Source organism: Leptinotarsa decemlineata, unplaced genomic scaffold (assembly GCF_025532065.1).
Source record: "Leptinotarsa decemlineata unplaced genomic scaffold, Ldec_3_MD MMD2_P_RNA_scaffold_6, whole genome shotgun sequence".
Classification (NCBI taxonomy): domain Eukaryota; kingdom Metazoa; phylum Arthropoda; class Insecta; order Coleoptera; family Chrysomelidae; genus Leptinotarsa; species Leptinotarsa decemlineata.
Window position 1 is genome coordinate 1,154,129 of NW_027412533.1, and position 24,216 is coordinate 1,178,344.

The following is a 24,216-nucleotide window of genomic DNA, read 5'->3' on the forward strand; positions in this document are numbered from 1 at the left end:
ACCACCCTGTCATATTAGCAAGCAGAAAAAAAATTGATACCAAATTCATTACAAAAATCAAGTCAAACCTGTTGATGCTGCTGATGATTATTGTGCAACTGATTATTATGAAGTTGGTTGTGCTGTAACTGCTGCTGGAGTTGGTGTGTTTGTTGCTGCAGCTGTTGCTGTCTCGCCTGGGCTTCAGCTATAGCCTGATGGTGTTGCTGGATGGCCTCCTGATGATGCCTCTGGGCCTCCTGGTGTTGTCTTTGGGCCTCCTGCTGTTGCCTCTGAACTTCCTGGTGCCTCTGAGCCTCTTGATGCTGTCGCTGCACTTCTTGGTGCCGCTGTACAGCTTCTTGATGCTGTCTATTGGCAACCTCTTGTTGCCTCTGGGCCTCCTCCTGATGGCTCTGAGTATCGCTTTGCTGAAATTAATTCGTACAATTATAATAATATCCCACATATGGCGTCGCCGGAAAGGGAGATGTCATCGCTCTGAATATGTAAGAAATCACTCCTTAGTGTCACAAATTATTAACGAAGATGAGCATTGAATTCAATTAGCACTTTTATGCACTGGATCTACTTTCTTACAGCATTGTAACCCATAAACGTTATTTTTAGAATTTAAAGAAACATGAGTGAAAATAGTCGTACTGAAGATTGATTGCGACGCTGTTCTAGAAAAATCGAGAGATGAAGGATGTCTCATTTAGATACATTTCACTCAGCCACCAAAATATAATGATACACCTATTGTATAGTTAAACAATTTTTACAGTTTACTCGTTTGCAAGAAGCAAATAGCAGAGCTAGTGGCAAAAATATGTAAATAATACACTTTGTTTTAGCAACCTATCTTGCTAGATCGCTAGATAATGGAGGTAGAGATCTAATTCGAATGGAGAGACGTGGAGGATAGAAATGAGTGTTGCCAAAAGATATATAGCGGAAATTTCAAATCACCATTGGGATCCCTGTTGCACATTTATGTGAACAAATTACTGTTCACCAGTGAAGAAAAACGCAATATAATGGAATTATTAATAAATCGATGAAGACAGTGTGAAAATATAGAAATATTATTTGCACATGAATTCAGAGAGACAGCTTCATCGAATAGTTGTGGAAACAACTATTTTTGTGGTATAAAAGAATTGAAACCGTAAAAGCGTTTTAATAAACATCGTGTAAACTGTCAAACTAGAGTCATACTTCATCAATTGGGCTTAAAATCTAATAAACTGCTGACGAATCACGATTGCATAGCTGTCTCTTTCCGATATATTGAGCGCAAGCTATCATCCAAACATAAGGTTCTCTCTTAATGAATGAACATTAACTATTTTTTTTCCACTTGAAGGTGAAAAGGATGTCACATTAAAATATGATGACACATGTATTCTTCTCAGCAAAAATATTTTTGGGGTGCTTTTGTCAAAAAAATCAATATGAACCACTTAAGGTTTTGGTTCGAAACGAGAGGGGTAACGGTAAATATTCATAATTATGAGTAGTATATAACGTAGTCAATTATTTGTTTCAAAGTTGTTTGGGTAACCTGACAGATGTACAGAACACGAACATTATTTTACTCTACCTCATTGGTAACACTGCGTTTGTCAATCGTTTTTATATTTGAAACAATTGATGCCAAAACGTTGTAAGCAGATGTAGAGAGATGTTCGGCTGCATTTAATATTGGATTCTTTCCGCACTGAAGAGTTCAAGGTTGGAACACAATTTTCTTCGAACATTCTATTTATCTCCCTTTGTATTATATCTGGACTAATTTTACTGGTAACTTTACTAATTCCAGCGTCTCTTCTTTTTTTCCTACATCGAATGGGATTGTTCACTACTTCCCATACGGTTGATTTCGGCACCTCCGTTAAAAACGACGTTTTCACTGCAGTATCTGTCATACGAAAACCACGATTCCACAAACATGCAGATACATTTTTCACTATGTCTTTGGAATGTGTCGATAAGTGATTTCGTCGTCTACTTCCATTGACTTCCATCTGGGCCTCCGAATTCGTTTTAGAAAACACAACCTATCTACCTCTAAGACCAGATTCAACTTTTTTTCTCAATCATGTGCGCATGTATTTGCTGTGTAGTTTTACTTTTTTCTATGTAACATGGTGTGTATTATTCGTTATCTGGTATCTGGAATTTTCTAATCGGTGAGGTATTTTCAAAGATATATCGGTTAATCCTAAATGATAAAACCTTCATTCTCAGTATGTTTATATGAATTACTGGTGAGAATATCGTATATTAAGACAACAGTCAGGAAATTTACGCCTTTTGGTAGATCTGTTATAAATCCGCATTCATTCACGAAGCCCTAAAGAAAATAATCAAGAGAATTTAGATCGGTGGGCCGCACTGGTTAAGAGATTCATCCCCCCTTCCTATCCACCTAAAATTTGTAGTACTTGGCGGATAAATTATGGGGGAGCGCTATCTAATTAGAACCACATATAGCAGTTCTTTTACCAAGGCTGGCAGATCATTTGGCAAAACTCGTGAAAACTGCTAGCTCAAAGAAGCCAATTAATTTTTAATTTTTTCATAACAGTTAATGAATTAATACCATACTGGTGCTGAAAGCGATCGTCCCTTTCTATTCGTGGGTTTACCAATGCCCAATTTTGTAAATTGTGAATTCTCAACCGTCCTTGAAATCTATTTAAAAAATTGAATCAGCTTTCCGGTCCTCCAATAATTCCTTTACAAAACATCACTTTGTGTCTTGTGGTACGAGAGCTTGCACAAGCTGGATATGGTGGTGGATTCATCTGGAATTATAATAAAATACAAAACATCACTTTGTGTCTTGTGGTACGAGAGCTTGCACAAGCTGGATATGGTGGTGGATTCATCTGGAATAATAATTAAAATTATTCTGACAAACCGATGCGACAAGGTCCTTTTTTGTTATCTGTTGTTTTTAGGTAGATTGGTACCAACCTATTCAAAGTCTAAATTGATGACTGTGAACATAGAGTGAATTTTATCAAAGGTAATTATTATTAGTTACTAGCTTCGCACAGGTAGTTGATATTAGATTGTGTGGTAGTTGGAACAAAATTATAAACTTCAAATAAGACCGACAGTCATCTTGAATTCGGACAGGTTGGAGCCTGGCTCCCACCCCTTTCGACTGGTGTTCGTCAGGAGGACAAACAGGTCAAGACTGGTCATGGGACGGTGGCATGAATGTCCTCAGACATCAGTACCGCCCTTCACGTGGACCCCTACCTAGCTGGGGTGTTTGGATGAAGATATTGTTCATCTTTCAACGGAGGACATGAGGGCCTCACTGGACAGAGTGTCTGGGCCTTCTATATCGGGAGGGGTCGTCTACAGCGTAATCTATAGCTTCCCTAACTAAAATTATAAGAGGTGAAAGGATCTTGCCCCACTCATACAAACAAAGCTTCGAATAGGCTACAATAGTCCAAAACATTCCATGGCATTCGAGACAGTTCTGGAATGTTTCACAATGATATGGAATGGTCCGAGATGTTTTCGAACGTTCTCGAACATTCGCCCTTCAACGAAAACCGTCTTCTTCTTCTTCTTGGATAGAGGATAGTGGTTCTACAATGATTTGGAGTGTTCCCAAATGTTCCACGCTATTTCCGAACAATTCAGAATGTCCCGGTTGTGGAATGCTCTTGAATACTTTCCATTGTTTAGGACTGTTCTAAATTTCCTAGATGGCGGATGGCGAAAATTCTAGTGCTCATCTTCAAGAGCACACCTTTAAGGTAAAAATAATAACTTTTTTCATAGACAATGATGTGAGATATTCACGAAAGTTCCAGATTACTCTTATTACCTATCAATCCATATTTTCTAGAATGCTCCGGTAAGTTCTGGAATGTGGTGTAATGCTCTCGAACACTCTCGCATGTTCTAAACTGTTCTAAAACTTTCTATAGGGCGGAACTTCCATTCCTCATATCTTCAAAAGTACGACTTTCCAGGAACAAAAACCTTCTTCATGGATAAACTGATGTGACATGACAGAAAACTAATATAGTATCAATAAATTCACTGTTTCCTTTGTTCGTTCGTAATATCATAGTTGTCTTCAACTGCTGCAAATATTTTTATAACGTATTCTTTTCTTCCCGCTTATCATGCATGTTTAATTATCAATTCGGTACATCTTAGGAAACACTTTATCTTACAGTACCTGAAAAATTCTCGAACTCCGGCACACCCAACTAAAGACCACCTGTCTCGATAACTTGACCTCCGGACAATTTCCACTCAAGCTTGTAATGAGAAATGGTCTGAGGTAACATAGGCGGACATTGAGAATCTTAATATTGTAGAGGCACAAAGATACATCAGACCGAATAATAATTTTGTATCAAAGATAACTTGTTACAAGAAATGAGTAAAAGTTCTTAAGAGATTTAAAAAATATTTATTAAATTGAAAAATTTGAATGCTTTCACTTTTCAAAAAATTGAATATCGAATTGACCATGCAAATGGTTTTAGAAAATTATATCGACTGTCTGCCTGTATATATGATACTTTCTCAATAATAATGATAACACTTCCAAAATACATATCATGAAATTATAAAACAACAACAAAAATTAATTGGCGCTCCGGGGCGACTTCATTGATTCCAGTGGCGCATTTGCTTTTTCAGCTGCAGGAAAACCCGGAAAAACCTGCAGCACCACATCATCCGAAGATCTTGATCTGCCAATGTCCTCTCTCTCTCATAAAACAAAATGTAGGGTGTCTCCAATAAATTCAATACATCTCCAGAACATTTAGTGACAGGACTATCGTCAAACTCAAACAAGTCCGTTTCGTCTTTGGCCAAGGCGTAATAAAGACCAGATTCAACGCCAGAACCACAGTGAACAATGACTGCATGAAGATTATAATAGTGTTCTGCTATATTGAAGTGTTCATCAATTTCGAATCTTCGTAAGAGTTTGGTACTTCCGTCGGGGGTTGAGTCATGTTTGAAGATCATCAGTGTTATTATTAGATTGACTGGTGCCTCAGCTATACTTGTTTTCTTATAACAGTCACTTAGTTTGGCGCATGTTTGGCAATACAGTCGATCATCACCTGTTAAAAGTTCCATTTTCAGATGATTTAACAGTAAGCTTTGCACGGACTGGTTATTATAGTCTTATTAGGAAACGCTAGTTGAAGTCCCAGAAATTCACATACGTTGAGGATTTTTCCAGCTGAAGATCTTCAAACACAAAGACGAGATAGACTGTACGGAATCATTCAATCCAGAGCGGTCAGAAGTATTGATTCTGCTATTTGTTTGCTCACAAAGAGTATTCAACTAGAACCCCAAGAATTCGGAACAATCCTCTTCTTGTCCTAATGAGTATCTAGTGGACTTCAAAGACTCTAGGAAATCGGTTGGAGGAAAAGACGATACATTCTTACGAAACTGCAGCTGCATTAACAGGCGTTTGAGTTTGGTGTATATATGTAAACATGGTTTATCGATTAAATTTGAAAATCGAAAAATAGTTTTCCCGGTTCTCGAAAATTTCCTTTCAAAATGAAATTATGTAACCAAACAATATAGTGACACCGTTCAATAAGTTTTGTCACTATATGATAGTTCAAAAACTATTGAGAAAACACGGAAATGCCAAATTATCCACAAAACAAATGAAAATAAAAAAAAAATTATATATAACCAATTTTATCCATTATACTATCAACGTTTCTTGGACGGTTTATGAAATGTAGAAAAGCTACTTTATTTTGATGAATACATTATGAATAAAATGTTGCAGAAGGAAACCTAAAAATTCGGAAATTTTTCAAATCGCAAGACATAAACTAGTTCATTTGCAAGAGTGATTTTCTGCATAAAAATGAAGTGAGCTCGCTAATTTTGCCAATGCATTAATATTTTGTATTTATCACATGAAATAGGATTTATAACTGACAAAAAACGTTTTCTTATTAGAGTTGAATATTTATTTTTCAAAAAATTCAACTACAAAAATAACCCCCATAATAAGTTGGGCACCAATAAGAGCAAATGACATGACGTCTATGTAAATGTCATTTTTTTAAAGAACAAAATACAAGCACTACAGGAAAATCCTTAAGACGCTCTTAGAGCGGTGCCTGTGCGAAAGTAGCGGTTCACATTGAATTTGAATCGCTGGAGATTAAGCCATTTGGAAAAACGTTCTCAGGAAGTTTTTTCCACGTTTTCTCCAAATGAAGGAGTTCCTAAACAGTAAAGTTCATGGTGTACTGAGTTGAACTTCAAAACGATGAGCAGCCACAACAGTCCATCGCGTATTTCTGATATGTACCGCTCTTTGTGGAATAAAATGTGCCAAGTCACTTGAACACTTTTCGTGAAAGTATCTATAGAGAGACAAATCTCCAACCTTTCCTCGATATTCCAGGCTATCAAAGTTTTACGTAATATTCGCTTATCCAATCAGGCGGATGGCTCTTTTCTGGATGGAATCCAGCAACTTTAGGGTGTTTTTTGTATTCGAATAACGATTCAACAAACTCTTCTGTTCAGCAGAATGCAAGTTGTTTATAATTGAAAAAAAATTGTTAAAAAATTATATTAACACAGAATTTCTTAAAATCGGCGTAAGTTATAGCTATGTATTTCCAAAAACACTTTGTAAGATTTTCACTAAACAGTTTTACAAAAACGTAACACGTGTTTTGCTATAAAATAGCTTCTTCTGCCCTGTAAAGACACGCCTGAAGAGGCTATTGTAGAGCGAAACACGTGTTGCGTATTTGTATAACTGTTCAGTGAAAATCTCACAATAAAGTGTTTCTTGAATACTTTATAGATTTACCTCAAGTATCGGCCAATTCCATCGTATATCTCAAGATACCTATTATGTTGTATGTTTATGTTTTACATAAAAATAAAATGATTATGCACATCACACTATTTTTGATCATTTATGAATTGAAATCAAAACACAGATATTAGATCTCGCCGCCCAAGATTTAACCAACTAAGTACTTTGTTCGTATTGTTATCTTGTGCGAAACGTAAACAAATAGTTTTTGGAGTTGTGTTAGAAATGTTATCTCACTAAGGAACTGCACACCATTTATAAACTTTTTAATTATTAATTATCTCAAAAAATAAGTCAATTAGAGAAAGAGTTTCAAAATAGTATTGGCTCATAGATTATAAGTATGACAAATAACAACATTCTTCAAGCAAGGAAAATCTGGCATTTCTGAAAACAGCGATACTTTCTATATTTTTCATCCGATTCACCTTCTTGCCTAATTCTCCTTAAAACAATTTTCTAATTTCCTAAATTCTGTGATTAAAGATCATAAATATCTTTTCATTGTTTATTCTAAGAGTTGTTAAAAACTACCCAGAATAATATTTCATAGAGGGTTTTACTAAACATGAAAAGGTCAGCTGAACCTTTTGCAGGCAACTGAATACAATACGCAGGTACCAAATCATCAGTACAAGTTTGTGTCCCAAAATTTCAAAGAGACGATTTACAACAGAAGAACAAACATTTCCCAACCATGGCCATATGCCATTATTGTTATGGTAACAAAGGAATTTTAGCTTCAGAAACTTTTGAATTACCTATCAACCAACTAAAATCTTGAGAATTCTATGATGAAGTAGTAAAGTTAATACCTAAGAGTTTATTCCTATTACAAAATATCCTAAAAGTTGAAATGTTCATTATGAACTTTGATCATTATCGATAATGTCATTGCCAGACATTTGAACGGAATGATTTCGATATCTTAGAAACTGGTAATATCAGTACCTACCAAATTTTGGATGCAGCTGTCACTGATCGAGGCGGATTAAAATTCAACCTTAGAAATGATTCCGGACCTTCAGTTTCTTTGTTAATATTATCAACTTTTTCCTTTCAAATGGATCACCTCACGTATTTTCTGGAAACTTACCGAGTAAACATTAGATATAAAAGAAGGCGAGTCTCTTTGATTTAGTATGTTTTGGTATTTTTTAAGATGAAAATGTAGTAGATATCCAAGCAATTTCACATACTCCTGATAACATAGGCAAAATATCAATATTATTAATCTAGCAAACAATTTCATCACTTTCCAGTAATAGTGCCTTTCGATTGTGCTTTTCCCAGGCAAAATTCATACTTTTTAAAGTTTTCCATAAAAGTTTTCTGGATATCAAAGGAATATCGTTATCTTGGCTTATCTCGATAAATATTTTTTCAAGAGTGGGTATTTCCTTTTTAAAATAAAACGAATGAACTTTTCTTCGAATGTCACATTTGGTGTCTTCATCTAAGATTTTTATTGGTCTTCCTGATTTTCTCTTGCATGGACTTACCTGGCCTGATATCTTTCTTTCTCGCAATAATTTAAAAATCGTGGACTGTCCAATTCCAGTCATTCGGGCACATCGCTCAACACTTTCTTGCACAGACAAACTAGGGTGATCGTGTTTTATGCAATCATATACATTTAAAATTATAACTTTTTCGCAAACAGATAGCGGAGAATTTTTTACACTTCTTTTCTTTGGAGTAAATGTCCCCATTTTATAACTTTTTCACTATTTCTATATCACAATATCACTGTACGTTTAATTGGTGTAGTAACAATTACTATTATAACTCGAATGTTTAAGACACCATTACAATATATTTAAACCCTTTTTCTTAATTACCTGGGTTTAATAGGTATTGCATGATTGGTGGGCAGGGTCAAAAAGGGATTATTATAATGACATGGCACCTCGGAACTAAGTGTTAACCCTTTTTTGAGAAATCATGCTCAAGTATATGAACCCAAATTGCATATTAAATAAGTTTACAAGAACCACTAAAATTAATCTTAATCTTTTTTTAAGAAATTTTACTTACCTAAATACATGTAGGTACTTAGTTTTAGACCAAATTACTTCCCAAAAATGGCCTTTTATTATTATCTATGTCTGTAATTTTTAATTTACTTTAATTATTAAGTTTAATAATCCTAAGATTTGCCTACGCCCATGGACGACAACGAAATTCAGGCAAATTTTATGACACTTCATGATTTATTACTCTACACTCTTTTGAAATAGACTATAGTGTTTTTCACTGATAACCACCTCTGTCAAAGTAGCAGAACAACTGGTTTTTTATATTTATTGTGAAAACATAATTTTAGGCCCATTTGTGCTCTATTCCAGAGTCGTTTTTCGGTTTTAATTTATCGAAGATATCGTGGGTTCTGCTAGCAAAAAGTTGAGCTAGGAAAATCACATAAAAAAGTTTTTTGAATCAAACAACGCCATAGTTTTAGGCTCCTAGTTCACTCTATTCGCGATTTCCCATGTGCCACTTTTTTTAAATTCATTGGATGACGGAACCAAATCCATATCCTAAGAATTTTAGACTCCATTTCCCACCTCTCTCCAATTAACTACTTGTTTATTTTCAAATCCATGGGGTCTTCTAGCTTTAAACATAAAGCTGACAGAACAGTATTTGGGTAACCACTTGGAAGTAAACATGGCAGAAGCAGAATTATTTTGTTAGAAACATTCTTAGAATGTGGGAAAGAAGAAAATATACTGTCTATTTACGCTTGATACTCTCCACTACCTGTTGTTTTATTTGAAAAATAAATGGGTGCTGCTGTGAAAAGCGGTAAATTTCTATTGTTAGTTAAATAAGTAATGTATATTAATATTTATGTAAATATTATTTTCCGAAATGTTGAAGGTAGTTTGTTAATACAATTTTTTAAAGCTCTCTAATTGAACTTAATTAAATGTAATCACAAAAGTTTGAAACTGAATCGTGTAATTTATTGGAAAATTATTATTGTCAAAGAAAAGAAAAAAATACTTCCGTTTGAAAAACAACTCAAATCAACTATCACTGATCAACCTTAACCAAAAATCAATGAAATTATCAAGGTTGAATGCCATACAAAAATTCGTAATTGTTAAAAAAAATATTTCTCATTATCGTGAAGGTTGTCTAGGAGTGCTATCATTTGTGTTGACATCGTATAAAATCACATCCACAGAAGAATTATCTTGAGAAAATGCAATCTTGTTTCATTTGGATTCAAAAATATCGGTGCAAATTCCATTATCATAAATCAAAATTGGCATGTATTGATAATATATCAATGTTTTTCACCATTTTGCGGTGTTAACCCGAGCTTTAGACAGTGACTGGGGTCAAGGCCGTCGCAATGGGGGGATGGGAGGAGCCTCCCCCCCTGCTTTTTCGACTTGGGAAAAAGGGAAATTTGTTTGACGTAATTGTTTGAAATGACAGTTTTTTATTCACGAACAGATTGAAATAAATCAGTTATCAAATGTTATGTGAAAATTACCACAATACATTAGTGAAAATTACCACAAATCGGTTGAGACGTTTTTCTAAAATATCTTCCATGTACAGATTGCGATCAGTCACACTTTTATTATCTAAATATTTATAATCAGAAAAAATCAAGTAGGTACTTTCATTAGAAATATTTCTGTCGTGAATACAAGTAACAACTAAGACAGAAAAGCAAATATTTCATAATTAAGCGAACTGATGTTAACATTTTTAGGCAAGATAGGCCAAATTAGCGAGACACTTTTTGAAAAGTACAAAAGCAATGATTTCACAATTTGCCGGTATTTGGTTGTGGAAATTACGTTATTTCATATTGACAAGTTTTTGAGAAGCAGTCTTTGTAATTCCAGCGACATAATTTCGCCAAGACATATTGGTGTCCATTTTTAACCCTCAACAAACTTATCGAAGCAGAATACGGAATTGTCTATCCAGGCATTATTATATCCGGTTCCGATGCCGATGACTATTATTGACAAATTTTTTGATATTTTGGATGACTTTTTAATAAAATATAGCTAATGTTACTAGCTGAAACTGCAGCTTTCATATGTTGAAGAATTTAATAAATCGGTTGAGTAGTTTTCTCTCTATATATTTAAATTAGTTTATATTATTCACAAGTTAATTCGAAAACTGAATGGTTAGAGATACATAGGTATTTGTTTGGTTAATAAGTCATAGCACCAAAATTAAATAAAAATCAATCTACAGACTGGAGAGGCTAAACAGCATAATGAATTTATTTCAAGATAAAATCGATAACACCATGGTCCCAAGAGAGTTTACAAGGGGGAGAGAAAATTAATGTTGAATCCTCGCTATATCGGAATTCCCATTGAACATGAACCCCTTGAGTTCAATAACCACTGTGAAGGCGGATTGTGCTGTTTATATTTTCCAAAAAGCCCGTTTGGTCTTTCCCTCTATTTTCTAGATGAAAATGAGATTTAAAAACCATAAAATAAGTATATTTTCACAAAAAACAAAGATGCCCCTCTCGTGGACCGTGCAAGAACAAAAGACAGTTTACAGACAACTTTAAAAGTGAAACCTCTTCTCTATTGATCGGAATTTTTATATAGTAGTATCCAATAATAAGTCTATTTCCTGAAGTACGAAAAATCACTCACTAGCAACGCTAGTAGTTCGGTAGGGACAAACACTGCCTAATCCTTATATAAACATATGGGAAAGTACAATTGAAAAAGAATGTTTTTAACAGAAGATATTCCTGGAGCAAAACTAAAATTTGCAACTGTAAAGGATAACAATGTTGTAACATTAAAACGTCGGCTTGCATGCCGTAATTTAAAAGTAACTGGAAAAAAAGTGAATTAATAGACAGGTAAGTGTACATACTTTAGTAAAAGAGTAGCTGTAGATTCAAACTGTAATAAAACAAATTTAAAATAAAATATGAATCAAATATGATGGTAATGAAATAAATTTAATTAAATATAATAAATGAATATAATTTAATACACGATTGAGGTTATATCTCATTCTAATCAATGGTAATCACTACGAAAAATTTACTATTCCTTTCATGTTTAGAGCATACATATGAATATTTATTTATTTTTTGTACTGTTAAATCCACTCTCCTCGAAGCATGTATCCATTTCTTACATCTAACCTCATTGACATGAGGTTTTATAAATGGTATAAAAAACACGTTTTCTTCCGGATATCGATTATCCGACGTACAATTCGCAAAATAGCAACGCTTTGTTGGAATTATACTAGCTCAAAATATTTTGTTATATCAGATTTATATTTTTAAATAATAAATTAATATTACGTAAATAACACTGTTTTACATGTGAATAGTTTATGTTTGTCCCTACTACTAGTGCTGCCTCTCGTGACACGTTCGCTGTACTATTCTCAGGAAAAAGGCTCATTACCAGCCTGCTTTATTAGTTAGCATTATTTCACCTTATAAAAGAGTATGCATTTCATGTACGGGCGGCTACTCTATTGGCTATTATATTATATCAATTAAATTAAAGCACTGTGTCCATTTTTTCATCACCTTTAATAATATTTACGCAGTTGTGGACGAAACGTCAGGCATAACCTGCCAGACTTACAGACAAAAAAAACTAGGAAAATTGATTATATAATATTGTGATTTAATGTTGGTGTTATATTAGATATCGAGAGGAAGTTTATATGTCAAAAACAGGACTAAATCTAAAACAGTTTCTTGATATATGACGGTCTTTGAAGGTTCGCTTCTACAGCTTTAAAGAAATCATCAGTACTTCTCATATACGAAGATCAATAAATTCACAAGGTCTTTCAACAACCTCAGTGTGAGGTTTCTTGAGATAACGCCAATATCATTTCCTAGGCGTTAATGACTCTTCGGTTCATTTATCACAGCAAGTACTTCATAATCATTTTTGGGTCTTATGATTCCTTTTATCCTTTTGAAATTGAGACTTGATTTGGCAATTCAACCGGTTTAACCTGAACATTTTTAATAACATTCAAAAATATTCCAGCTGCCCGAGGTTGTTAATAAATGTTACTATTATATATTTGATAAGCCAGAAGATTAATCGGACACAGGGCATTCTGAACTTTGTTGATCCTAGAAGTTACTAGATCTCGAGGCACAGGACACATTCAAATAAGAGTAGTTGAAAATTGATAATATAAGTGTTTCGCATAGTTGATCTTCAAATGTCATATATTCTGAGAATAAGAGTAATAACATTACTAATGAATCTATTGTCAACCCATTATTCAGAAATATTGAGATATTCTTAAATTATGTACTAGGTAGCAGATTCAGCTCAAATGATGTCATTATTTTCAATGACACGTCGTTTTCGATTACCGAGAAAGATTTGGTAACAATTCGTTGTAACAGTTTTGTACATAGCATAACATGGTTAATAGTATCAAGTCAATGCAAAAGTGCAACTTCATCCTTGTCATCTGCATATATAACGTAATATTAGAAGAAAGAGCACTTGCTTTTTTGAGCAGAAGATGTTCTTAACAAAACTAGAGATGATACATCCGTCAATTATAGTGAATTTTATACGTGTATTCACATTGAAGATCTGAAATTGTGGAGACGGCATTCTGTAATTTGAAACTCAAATACCGGTCGCCGTGAGCCTGAGGCTAGGGTCGAAATCAGGTAGGAGGATTAAGAGATATACGTTGGTCCAGCTTACCGGGGGAGGGGAAGCTTGCACAGGTGGCATTTGTTGCTGTTGGGACTGCAAGCTGTGCATGTTGTTCTGCAAATTCTGGAGCGTGCTCTGCATATTGTCCATGGTGGAAGGAGGGTACCACCACTGAGCGGCGGGTGCAGAGGGCGGATTCCCACCTGCCAAACTATAATCGTACCCGCGAACACCCGCCTGAGAAGAAGACGTCGTCGTCGCCGGATTTTGAAAACTACTTGCCATCTTATAGCTGAACAGCTGCTGGGTGTTCGAAGCCGAACTGTTGGCAGCCTCTATTTGCTGCTGCTGTTGCTGAATCTGTTGTTGGATGAGATGCTGATGATGTTGCAAACTCTGCTGATCCGTCGCGACCGTTCCCGGCCACCATAAAGCAGCATCGTCTCGTCCACCCCAAGCTCGATTCTCGGACATGATGGAACTAGGAGGGGCGATTCCTGAGTTGCCCGCGCACTACCCCTCACAAACAATTAGAAAACCCGAGAGAATAAAAAACATTTCACCAACTTTCACTGCGAGAGATCACCCCGAAAGACGAAGAAAACAACTGAAATAACGACCGCTACCGTTCAAAAAATTCCACTGTTGACGCGGCAACCGCTCAAATAAATCTGGCAACGCGGCCCAAGCGAAAGGCCGGTGAGGCTGAACGAGGGGACGCCAATACATATACGCGCTGGTAGCGCCCTCACACGCAGCGGAGCCGGTTCGAATTGAATATTACCTCTCACCCCTCCTAAACGCGAAGCAAGGGCGGTCAATAAGAAGATGAACCGAAAAACCTCCCGGGCCCCAGCCAGCGGAGTAGGGCTCGCGCCGACGTTGCCAAATAGTTCATAATTTCACGAGGTAACGGCTGGGCAAATTTCCTTTATCCAACATATATTTTATTTATCGTGTACATGAATTACATTCAATATATTTTTCTCATAATGAACGGTTTTTTCTTGCAATTTAATAAGACACGACACGAGTCTAAAAAATAAGTTTCTCCAAAGTTGACAAATCCTCATTTTTCAGGAATATTGTTTGGTGAATATAATAAGTTCTGACTTCCATTTTCTAAAAAAGTGTTGATAGATTTGAAATATGAGAAAAATGCCACTATATAAGTTGAATGTCAATAATATTCATAGTAAAATAAAAATGAAAAAATGGCGAAAAAAGTAGAATATAAAAGCTATCAAACCAAGTAATTTCATGAACTTATTACAACTTCGTGAGTTTTAACCACTGAAACGTTGTGAACTAGCTTGGTTTATATTATCTTTTTTTTTTACTAATTTTTCAGTTGAATTTCATTTTACTGTATAGTTTACTCATTGCTACTAAAGTTTTTCTCCTTTATTAATAATAAAAATTCATTTCACGTCGCCAAAATTGTTTCTTTTTTGTCAAATTAACATTCTAGCACTTTTAGATTCCATATAAACTACTAACTTTTTTTCACATTTCTTTGTATTGTTTTCATATTTTTTAAACAAATTCATTTCAAGATTTCAGTTCTAGTATTTTTATCATTTCCTTGATTTATATTTCCTTCAACACTTTTTTAGAAAATCATAGGCCCAACCTGTAGCATTACAAAAATATTTTCGAGTACATTCTAACAAACATCGTTCTGTGTGTTCTGGAAATTATTCTGTATGTTTGGAACCTTTGGTGTAGTAATGAATATTACTACAAACCGTTATTTTTAACACCTCGACACGTGTTTCGATCACCAAGTGATCATCTTCAAAGAGGAAGATTAAAACTAAGGACTAGTTTTTTATTCATAATGAATAAAAACACTTATGTTTCTATACGGATTTTGCGACAGTGTGATTTTCTGTTCTACTTCTGACAACACTGGCTTACACACAAGTTCGGTCTCTACCCTGCCTCTCTCCTCTCTCTAATTAAAGTTGCTTCATTAATAATTCTGGGATGATTTCATAATGTAAGCATTCCGCATTCCTATTAGTTGGCAAAGAAAAATATTCATGAAATCTAAAATGTATGAAAAGATACTTGACCATTGTCATGTTAGACAGATGCCTGTTCTTAGAGATGACCAATATTACAGTACTGAGAAAGAAAGTAAAATCTTGCATCTCTTATATTTTACTAGGTATCAGACAAAAAATATGTCCGGTTATATAACGCTCACCTCTCACATGAAATGATTCAACCTCTTTACTTTCATCATTCTCTTTCTCGAAAGAAGTGTGTAATCCAATCAGTTGCTATCGGCAACTGGCCTGAGGTGGAACATATTTGAAAACTCAGGTTTATGTCCGAACCTCACGTTTCCCAGGAAAGTTTCTTGTTGCCTTTTGACGTGAAATCAGTTTTTCTCTTTATGACACACGAGTTTGGATTTTACGTGAACGAACTTAATATGCACTTTTAGATAAAATTTGCTACAATTTGGTCCTAGAACAGGATTTTTATGACCATCCCATTCTGAAATACAACCATTCAAAAATTGACCATTTCTTACGAAAAATGAAAAAATTAACATTAACTAAATATTGCCTAATCCCCACATCCTTGTAGGAAAATTATTATTATGAACTGTTAGAGAATAGCGTCAACTTCAAAAATTAAATCTAAACGAGTAACCACGAGCCTCATGGTTTGGTGAAAAATGTCAGTTCTACCGGTCTACATAACTTTTCAGAATCAGAACAAAAACACTGTTACAGGGGCACATTCTGTGACAGAAAATTAAAAGCTCACAAATAAAAGATAGCCGTGATAAATATGTCCAAGCTATTTCGTAAAAAGAGAGAAAGCAAGAATAAAATTTCTTGTTTCTCGTTAAGCCACTATTAGACTTTTACTGATAAGATTGGAATCGGTTGAATTTTGTACTAGGCCTCAATTTTATCCTGAAAAGTTCGAAATGCATAACATTTGGATGGGTGGAAGAACACCAACTATTGCTTTTTTCGAATTAGATATTGATCCTTCTGGATCCTACTATCACTACCAGGACTGAACATTTTTTTGTTCCAGAATGAAAAGTTTGTCACATGGATGGCTTCTTATAAAATGTCTTTATTATTGACGTCACACTGAGCATTTATTCAAATTCTAAGCGTGATGGTCACCAAGAGGTGGGGGAAGAGGTATGATAGTTTAGGTTATGATAAAAAGATGCCCCTCTTGTACTTAAATAAATATAGTTCAAAAAACTAAAACACGCTTTAAAAGAACATCGAACTAAAAAGTTAAAAATATTTTTTTAATAAGCTTAAAACAATAACGAACGGAAAATACTAGTATTATTGTGAAAAAAGCGACGGGCGCTTGATTTACAAAAAATAAGGCACAAAGCGCCCACGCTTTTTTCACAATAATAATAGTATTTTTCGTTCGTCATTGTTTTGAGCTTATTAATTTTTTTTCACTTTTTAGTTCAATGTTTTTTATTTTTAACTACATTTATTTTTCATTTTTTAGTTTCGAATGCTATAAAAGCCTGTTTTTTATTCTTTTTAAAATTTTATCTAAACTTTGGGATCAATCAGCCGTATGTTGTTTAAAAAATGACCATTGATATTTTCCGATTCCGGAGGGCGAGTCTGAAAATCAGCTACCAAGCCCAAGGCAGCAAGCGCGCAAAGGAGGGTTACAAATAAGGCAGGCGCGCCTGTTAATAAAAAAATACCTTTTTCAAATGAAGAAATAGATGTAAAGTGAGTTCGAATTATATCAAGGAGGTTACGTACAGCGCCATCTGCCCGCGAATAGATCAAGCAATAGTGTCGATAACTCTGTCAAATACAGACTCCGAGCTTGAGAGTTACAAAGAAATAAACAAACATACATACATACAGGTGATGCTAATAAAAGCGTGATAAAAAACGACCCATTTTTGCATTTCTTTCATAATAAATGTAATTGTTTCGATTTATGTACCGCACACTATATATAAAATATATAAAAAAAATATATATAAATGAGTTGCCTTACTAGGTTTAAATAGAAATGCCAATCTAAGGTTCCGTGTAGACGCGTTAGTTTAGAGGTTTGAAGTAGGATAACATTTTCTGCTTGATAAAAGAAACGGCCTGAAGAAAATAAGAATATGGTATCATGCTCATTTAATTTCAAGAAAAAGTGACTACCTCTCATGAGAAGAGAAATTGAATGATCTTTTACATATGTAAAACCTCATTATCCAGTGTACTGTGTTTGCAAAAAAGATCATCTAATCCTGAAAGGCGGTTGTATCGATCAACGTTATCCAAAGGGAGTATATTTTCATTCAGAATTTATATTCAATGAATGGCTTGGCATCAATTTTTGATTCAATGGAGATAGTAACCAAAAAACAAAAGCAGTATGATTTTTTAAAGTATCGAACAAAGTTATAATGAAAAATATTTTTGAATGTAATTTTTAGCGCATGTACAGAATTTCAGCTGCACAAGCTAATTTTGATTTTTCGACCAATTTTTGTAAATTGAATTAATGTTTCAAAACAAGGCTGAAGGCAAAACCTACATGAAAAACTTTCTAGTTTTTGCAATGCTTCATTCTGTTGATAATTCAATTACGTGCGACCCTATGAGGGTCATTTTTGAAAAGACAGTTTAAATATACATGGATTGTTAAAACATTAGGTGAATGTTCAAATTTCGCGGGTTACGTAAATTCGATTAGCGATTTTTCAATTTTTTCACATTGATATACTCGTCTCGAACATTTGTTCACAGTTTCAGCTGTTTAGAATGTTCAGTTTGTCGGTGAGAGGCATAAAAGTTAGAGTGTTATGCGTATTCTGCAATTTTGTGCCATCGAAAAAAAAATTGAATAATTTGCATCAAATTTTGTGGAAAAAACGGAATCAAGTGCTCAAAAACACTTGAAATGTTGACAGTGGCATACGGTGATTGTACTCAGTCAGAAAAATGTTTACAAGCGGCACCTGCTCACTCGCCATTGCTTGGTCGTAATTTTTTGTCCAAAAACAACACCGTAATCATGCCTCAGCCACCGTATTCACCAGACTTGCCTCCTGGGACTTTTTAATGTTTCTGTTCAAAAAACTCTCAGAAGTTGAGAAACTTGTGCAAGCTAAGGACTGAAGAGGTCTTACCTTTTAACGTGTGATTCCTAACACGTTTGATTGAAGACACATGAAAGGACGGCGTTTTGCAACGATTAAGAGATAAAAACCGAATCGCTCAAGAGCACATCAAAAAGTGCATATCAGAACTGTTTAAAAGATTGAAAAAACCCTGGCATGAGTGTATTATATCTGAGGGGGACTACTTTGAGAGGAACAAAAAAGATATTGATGAATAAATATTAGAATAGTACAGAGTAGTACTCTGTGTTCAAAAGTAATGCACATCACAATTGATAATAATAATGGATACTACTGACACATTGGTTAAACAATACACAGTGTCTAAATTAAATTCTACATTAAGAATGTTGGCGCATTTTCAGAATCGACAAATTCTGTAAAATCTACCTTACATTTTCAAATAATTCAAGGATGTAGAAACCGTTTCTTTTATCAGGTGGTAACATTGCTATATTCTAAAGCGTAACAGATATGAAGACGATTAAATGGAAAAAAATGTAACTGTCATCGGGAACAATACAATGGTCGAAGAAAATTTACGGGGACTCTCGCCCTTCTCGAATTATACGGAGAAAACAAAAAATGCTGTTTTTGGTTTTTTTTCAAATGATATTATTATTTCGAAGAATATAAAAAAATGGAAAATGTTATTGTATTCGAAGTGTACTATGACGATGTAATACTAAATATTCGATAAAACGTTTCGTGTCAACATGGCCACCATCAACTTTTTTTTCAAATACGGACCTGTCTTTTTTAATACAGACATTGATAAAGCAATAAATTAACAATCCAACACGGCGTATCACATTCGATATTTTTATAGCGTTTCATTAGAAACAACTACCATCATCAGTGACAACAATTTTAAATTACGGTCCTGTCGTTACTTCTTTTGTAAATTGTTTCGATTTCTTCGTATTGGTTTAATTTTTTCTATAAGTTCAAGATAAAACAAATTGTTTTTCTGTTTGATTGTTACACTGATGATGGTGGTTATTTCAAATGAAACGCTATAAAAATATCAAATGTGATATACCCTTGGATTGTGAATGTATCGCTTTATCAATATCTGTAATAAAAAAGACAGGTGCGTATTTTAAAAAAAATGATGTGGCCATGTTGACACGAAACGTTTTATCAAATATGTATTATTACATCGTCAAAGTACACTTCGAACATTTTCCTTTTCCATTTTTTGATATTCTCCGAAATAACAATTCCATTCGAAAAAAAACGAAAAACAGCTTTTTTTGGTTTTCCCCGTATAACTCTAGAAGGACGAGAGTCCCCGTAAATTTTCTTCGACCATTGTATTGTTCCCGATGACAGTTACCTTTTTCCCATTTAATTGTCTTCGTATCTGTTACGGTTTAGAATATAGCAATGTTACCACATGATAAAAGAAACGACCTGTATATAAAAAATATTTTTATTTCAAACTCCTTAAGAACTTTCGGCAAAAGAACCGATTTAGAAAAATCGATTCCTGCAAACATAATTGAGAAATATTGAATAACTTCTTCAAGAAATGTCGTGAAAAAAGTATTTTTGTGTTCGTACGCATTGAAAATGTTGCTCCTATGCTCGTAAGTGGAAAATTGACGTTCAACTTTGAGAAAAGTTCATCTCAGTTCAATAGAAATATTAACTTTTTGAATGTGAATCTATTACTATTTGACACAAAGTACAAAAATAGATGTTTCGTGAAGTTACCTTATACAGGGTTGAATTCAAGAAAGTGTATCACGTTATTTTCAATCATGAATATATGACATTATTATTATTATTATTGTAATTTTATAAACACACAAAAAGTGTTAATGTACTTCAAATAAAATATATCTTGAAAAATAATTGTCAAATCTAAGAAATTTGGTTCAGGTTTTTTTTGAATTATTTTGCAACAATGGTGCTAGTTACGAATATTGGCAACAAATTAGAATTATCTTATGCGCTAAAATTCACACTAAGAATTTTTTTTGATTGGTAAATAACCGCACAAATGAAATTTTTTTTATTAAAAATTTGACAGATAATGCAGATCGAAACAAATTGATGACAAAATCAAATTAATAAAAACAATATAGGATGCAGGTTTTTCTCGAATTCACCAGCACCAGACTTAACTACGAGAAGCTATTGACAATAAATAACAATTTTTTGTAATGTTTGAGATATCGTATCATACCAACAACCGACAAAAGATAAAACCTCCGAATATTTGTGAAAGTTTTTATATACTTCTCAAACGGATGGTTATAACCTAATTTGTATTCACATGTAATGTAATGAGTGTATTTTTCATTCATTTAATAGCCGCTATGAAAACATGAATTATTTATATTTAATTTACATAATAATGATAACAAGGAATGTTCTCACATAATGAGACAAAAAAAGATTATTAAACGACACTATATTTTCATTATTACATTTGTAAAACAATTATTTATTCAAAATTAATTTTAGGGCAGTTTTACTAATATTATGCTTGCTGCTCTTGTTTTACCAAACAAATTTTGAAGCATATCAGATCGAGGCAGATTTTTGATATTTAGTAATATTTAATAAAAATGATAATAGTTAGTTGTTTAAAAAAGTTAGCATGTCATTGAAATTATTCCTTTGGAGTTATTTATTACTACACGCCTTTTAAAAATGAAGTTTAGACCTACATGACCAATTTAAATGAGCAAGAAATGGTGCTCAATATTTTGTACAAGGTAATCAGTTTATGGAATTCATAATTTGGAGATAAGTATATACACAAATCCTATAATTTCAATTCTGAAACAAAGTGTTTGACTTCATATTATCATTTCTTCTTTCTAGCAATAATTTCAACATATACCCCTCATACATTGAGCTTAAATCGATGAAAATGCCTGAAACCCTTTTTTTTATTTGGCCTTTAGCAAATACATCAATATATGATTTTCCAAACATTCAATACATAATACTTTGGCATATTTCAAACCCTAATGAAAAAAATTGGTATAGCTTGGTATGTACCTAGGTACTTTTTTATTAGATCTTTAATATGAATACAGCAATCCAAAATCAAACTTCCCACGAGAAATTTAAAGAATTTGTTCAAGTTTAAAAAATAAGTGAGAGTTATCTACTTTCACCTACTGTAAAAAATTCGAAGTTGACTGTTAAATTAACTCATCAATTTTGATTTAGAATAATATTAAATTTGACAAACAATAAACTTAACTATGTTTGTTAGGAGAGATGAATGTTTTGAAATATTATTTCGAAATATTTATCTTCTTGTTTATATCTAATTTAGTTAACTATCTAGAAGTATGTTGACATTGATTTATATTTTCCTGTATATATTTATGCATGTTGTATATTCACATAGGAGTATACCTAGGTTACAAAATGTATTTCTAATTCCAACTCTTTTTTATACTTCTGCAATAAGGTAGGTATCCTCTAGACTTGACAATAAAGTATATTTCAACAATAAACTTATTTTCGAAACGCAAAACAAACATGAAAAATGAAAGTTTGGGATGTGCATTTTGGGTGAAAAAATATATGCTTATCAGTAAATGAGTATTTGATTGAATTTTTTTTTCCACATAGATATCAACCCGAGCACAACCATCACAGGCTTCCTCAAAACAGGAAAAAAATGGAAGTACGTATTTAGCGTAATTCACTGTACAATTACTAAAATTGCTAGGATTCTCCAGCAATGCCAAAAAAAAATTGAAACTTACATAACGAAACAATTTTTTAATGCCTGTATAAACCAATTTTTATTAGTAATGGCTTTTTGATGAAACCGGAAATCATTTCATTTAGTAAAATATATATTGAGGCTCAAATCATATTCATTTCACAAAAATGTACGTTTTGGCGGCAAAATATTGTTTCCAAAGATTCACATTTCAATAAATGCTTTAAAATCAACAAAGGCGTCATTTTCGACTACGTCATCACTTAAAGTGTATGTGAATAAGTTTATAATTACATCTGAAATACTCTATACCCCTCAAAATCAAGAAAAATAACAAAAATATTGCCTATATTTGATGCCTTACACCCTATACCCACACCGTGTAATATGCCATAAGCTTAGTATAGCATAGGAAAACACACTGTACTAATGGAGTCTTATACGCTGTATAGCTTGCCATATGAACAAAGATACACATTTAAAAATTTATTTTGTCGATTTATATAATTACAATTCGTATGAAAATTTACGACAAAATCACAAATAAAATTAGGAACCCTTAAAAAAATAACCAACCCTCTACGAAGCCTACAAATACCTTTAAAAAAATCCGACCTACGCCTTCATACCAAACCAATGCAATCCTTATGGCAGCCATTTGCCTGTATCAGTTTTAATACGGTAATAATATTTCGAGTGATTCAAATTCATCAAATAATAAGGCAAACATCTTACCGGTAAGTTATCCGAACTTGAAATTTAAATATCTGCACAAATTCTCAATTTGACATGGTGACAATTTCTACATATAAATAAATAAAATAATTCTTACCTTTCGAGCTTCGAAACTACTATAACACGGCTTGGTATTTCGTATTTGGAACCCCACGCCACTCGTGTGGTGGACAGAGAGAACTGTTTACAAGATGCTGTAATTGGTCGAATTCAAACATGCCGCAAAAAACTATCCAATAGATACTGCTTTATGTAACTTCGTTAGGATTCTTTCCTGTGACCAATAACATGGGTAGCTGAATAATAACGAAGTATTTTATGTATGAAGGAGAGTTCGTAAGGCGGGAAAACTCCTTTGGGCTTATTAAAGTGTCCAAGTCTGAAATTGGCTACTGTCTATCTTCACTAACTGTCTATCTTCGTACAATGAAATCGCAAACCTATCTAAACAGATTTTTTCCCGCTAAGGGGAAATTTAATTTTTAAAATGGTTGATTACCGCGGATTTTGTTGACTCAAATAAGGGAGCAGCCTTAACGGATATGTTAATTGAGCAACTTCTTCACAGATGTCTATAGTCTTCTCTAGATCTTAGGTTTTAGAAAAGGTAATGTACTGTGTTAAAGAATAATACATTTATATATAATTGTGGCGTCGAAAGAATACATATTAATTGGTGCATCCGATATAAATTACAAACGAACAAAATCGAAACGATCCGAATACCCTAATGTTTCAATGAAAAATTACTTTCATTTTTGAAATTCACCAACGATGAAAACGCCATACCTGCTACGATTTTGAGTCAATGTCATAAAATTCGTCAAAAGTCTTTTAATAATTCTATAAAACCAAATTTTATATTCCTTTTTTCAACTTTGATATTTAAGTAATACCTACTGAATAGGTACATGATATTCCTGTTGGCTGAACATGAGGCAATTCCCAATTTGAGATTAAAATTTATATTTATAATGTACAATTGATTTACTGTAGAATATAAAATGTCCAGTTGATCAGTTGTAAAAACAACTATGTGTGTAGTATGATAGTATGAAATAATTAAAACCACAACATGTACACAATGAAAACTGCCGAACGGCTGTCATCAATTGCT

The 24,216-nt window shown here is 33.5% G+C and overlaps 1 protein-coding gene across 1 annotated transcript in view; it reads right to left on the reverse strand.

Moving 5' to 3' along the window:
- The window catches only part of LOC111501830 (Dorsal switch protein 1), a 33,507-nt gene extending 19,396 nt beyond the window's left edge, over positions 1–14,111 (reverse strand). The window contains exons 1-2 of the mRNA XM_023155749.2: positions 13,570–14,111; positions 69–410 (exon numbers count right to left, since the gene is read on the reverse strand). Coding sequence (XP_023011517.1) covers positions 69–410; positions 13,570–13,995 — 768 coding nt within the window. The 5' untranslated portion in view covers positions 13,996–14,111. The remainder of the gene's footprint in view (positions 1–68; positions 411–13,569) is intronic.
- Between the last annotated feature and the right edge of the window lie 10,105 nt (positions 14,112–24,216).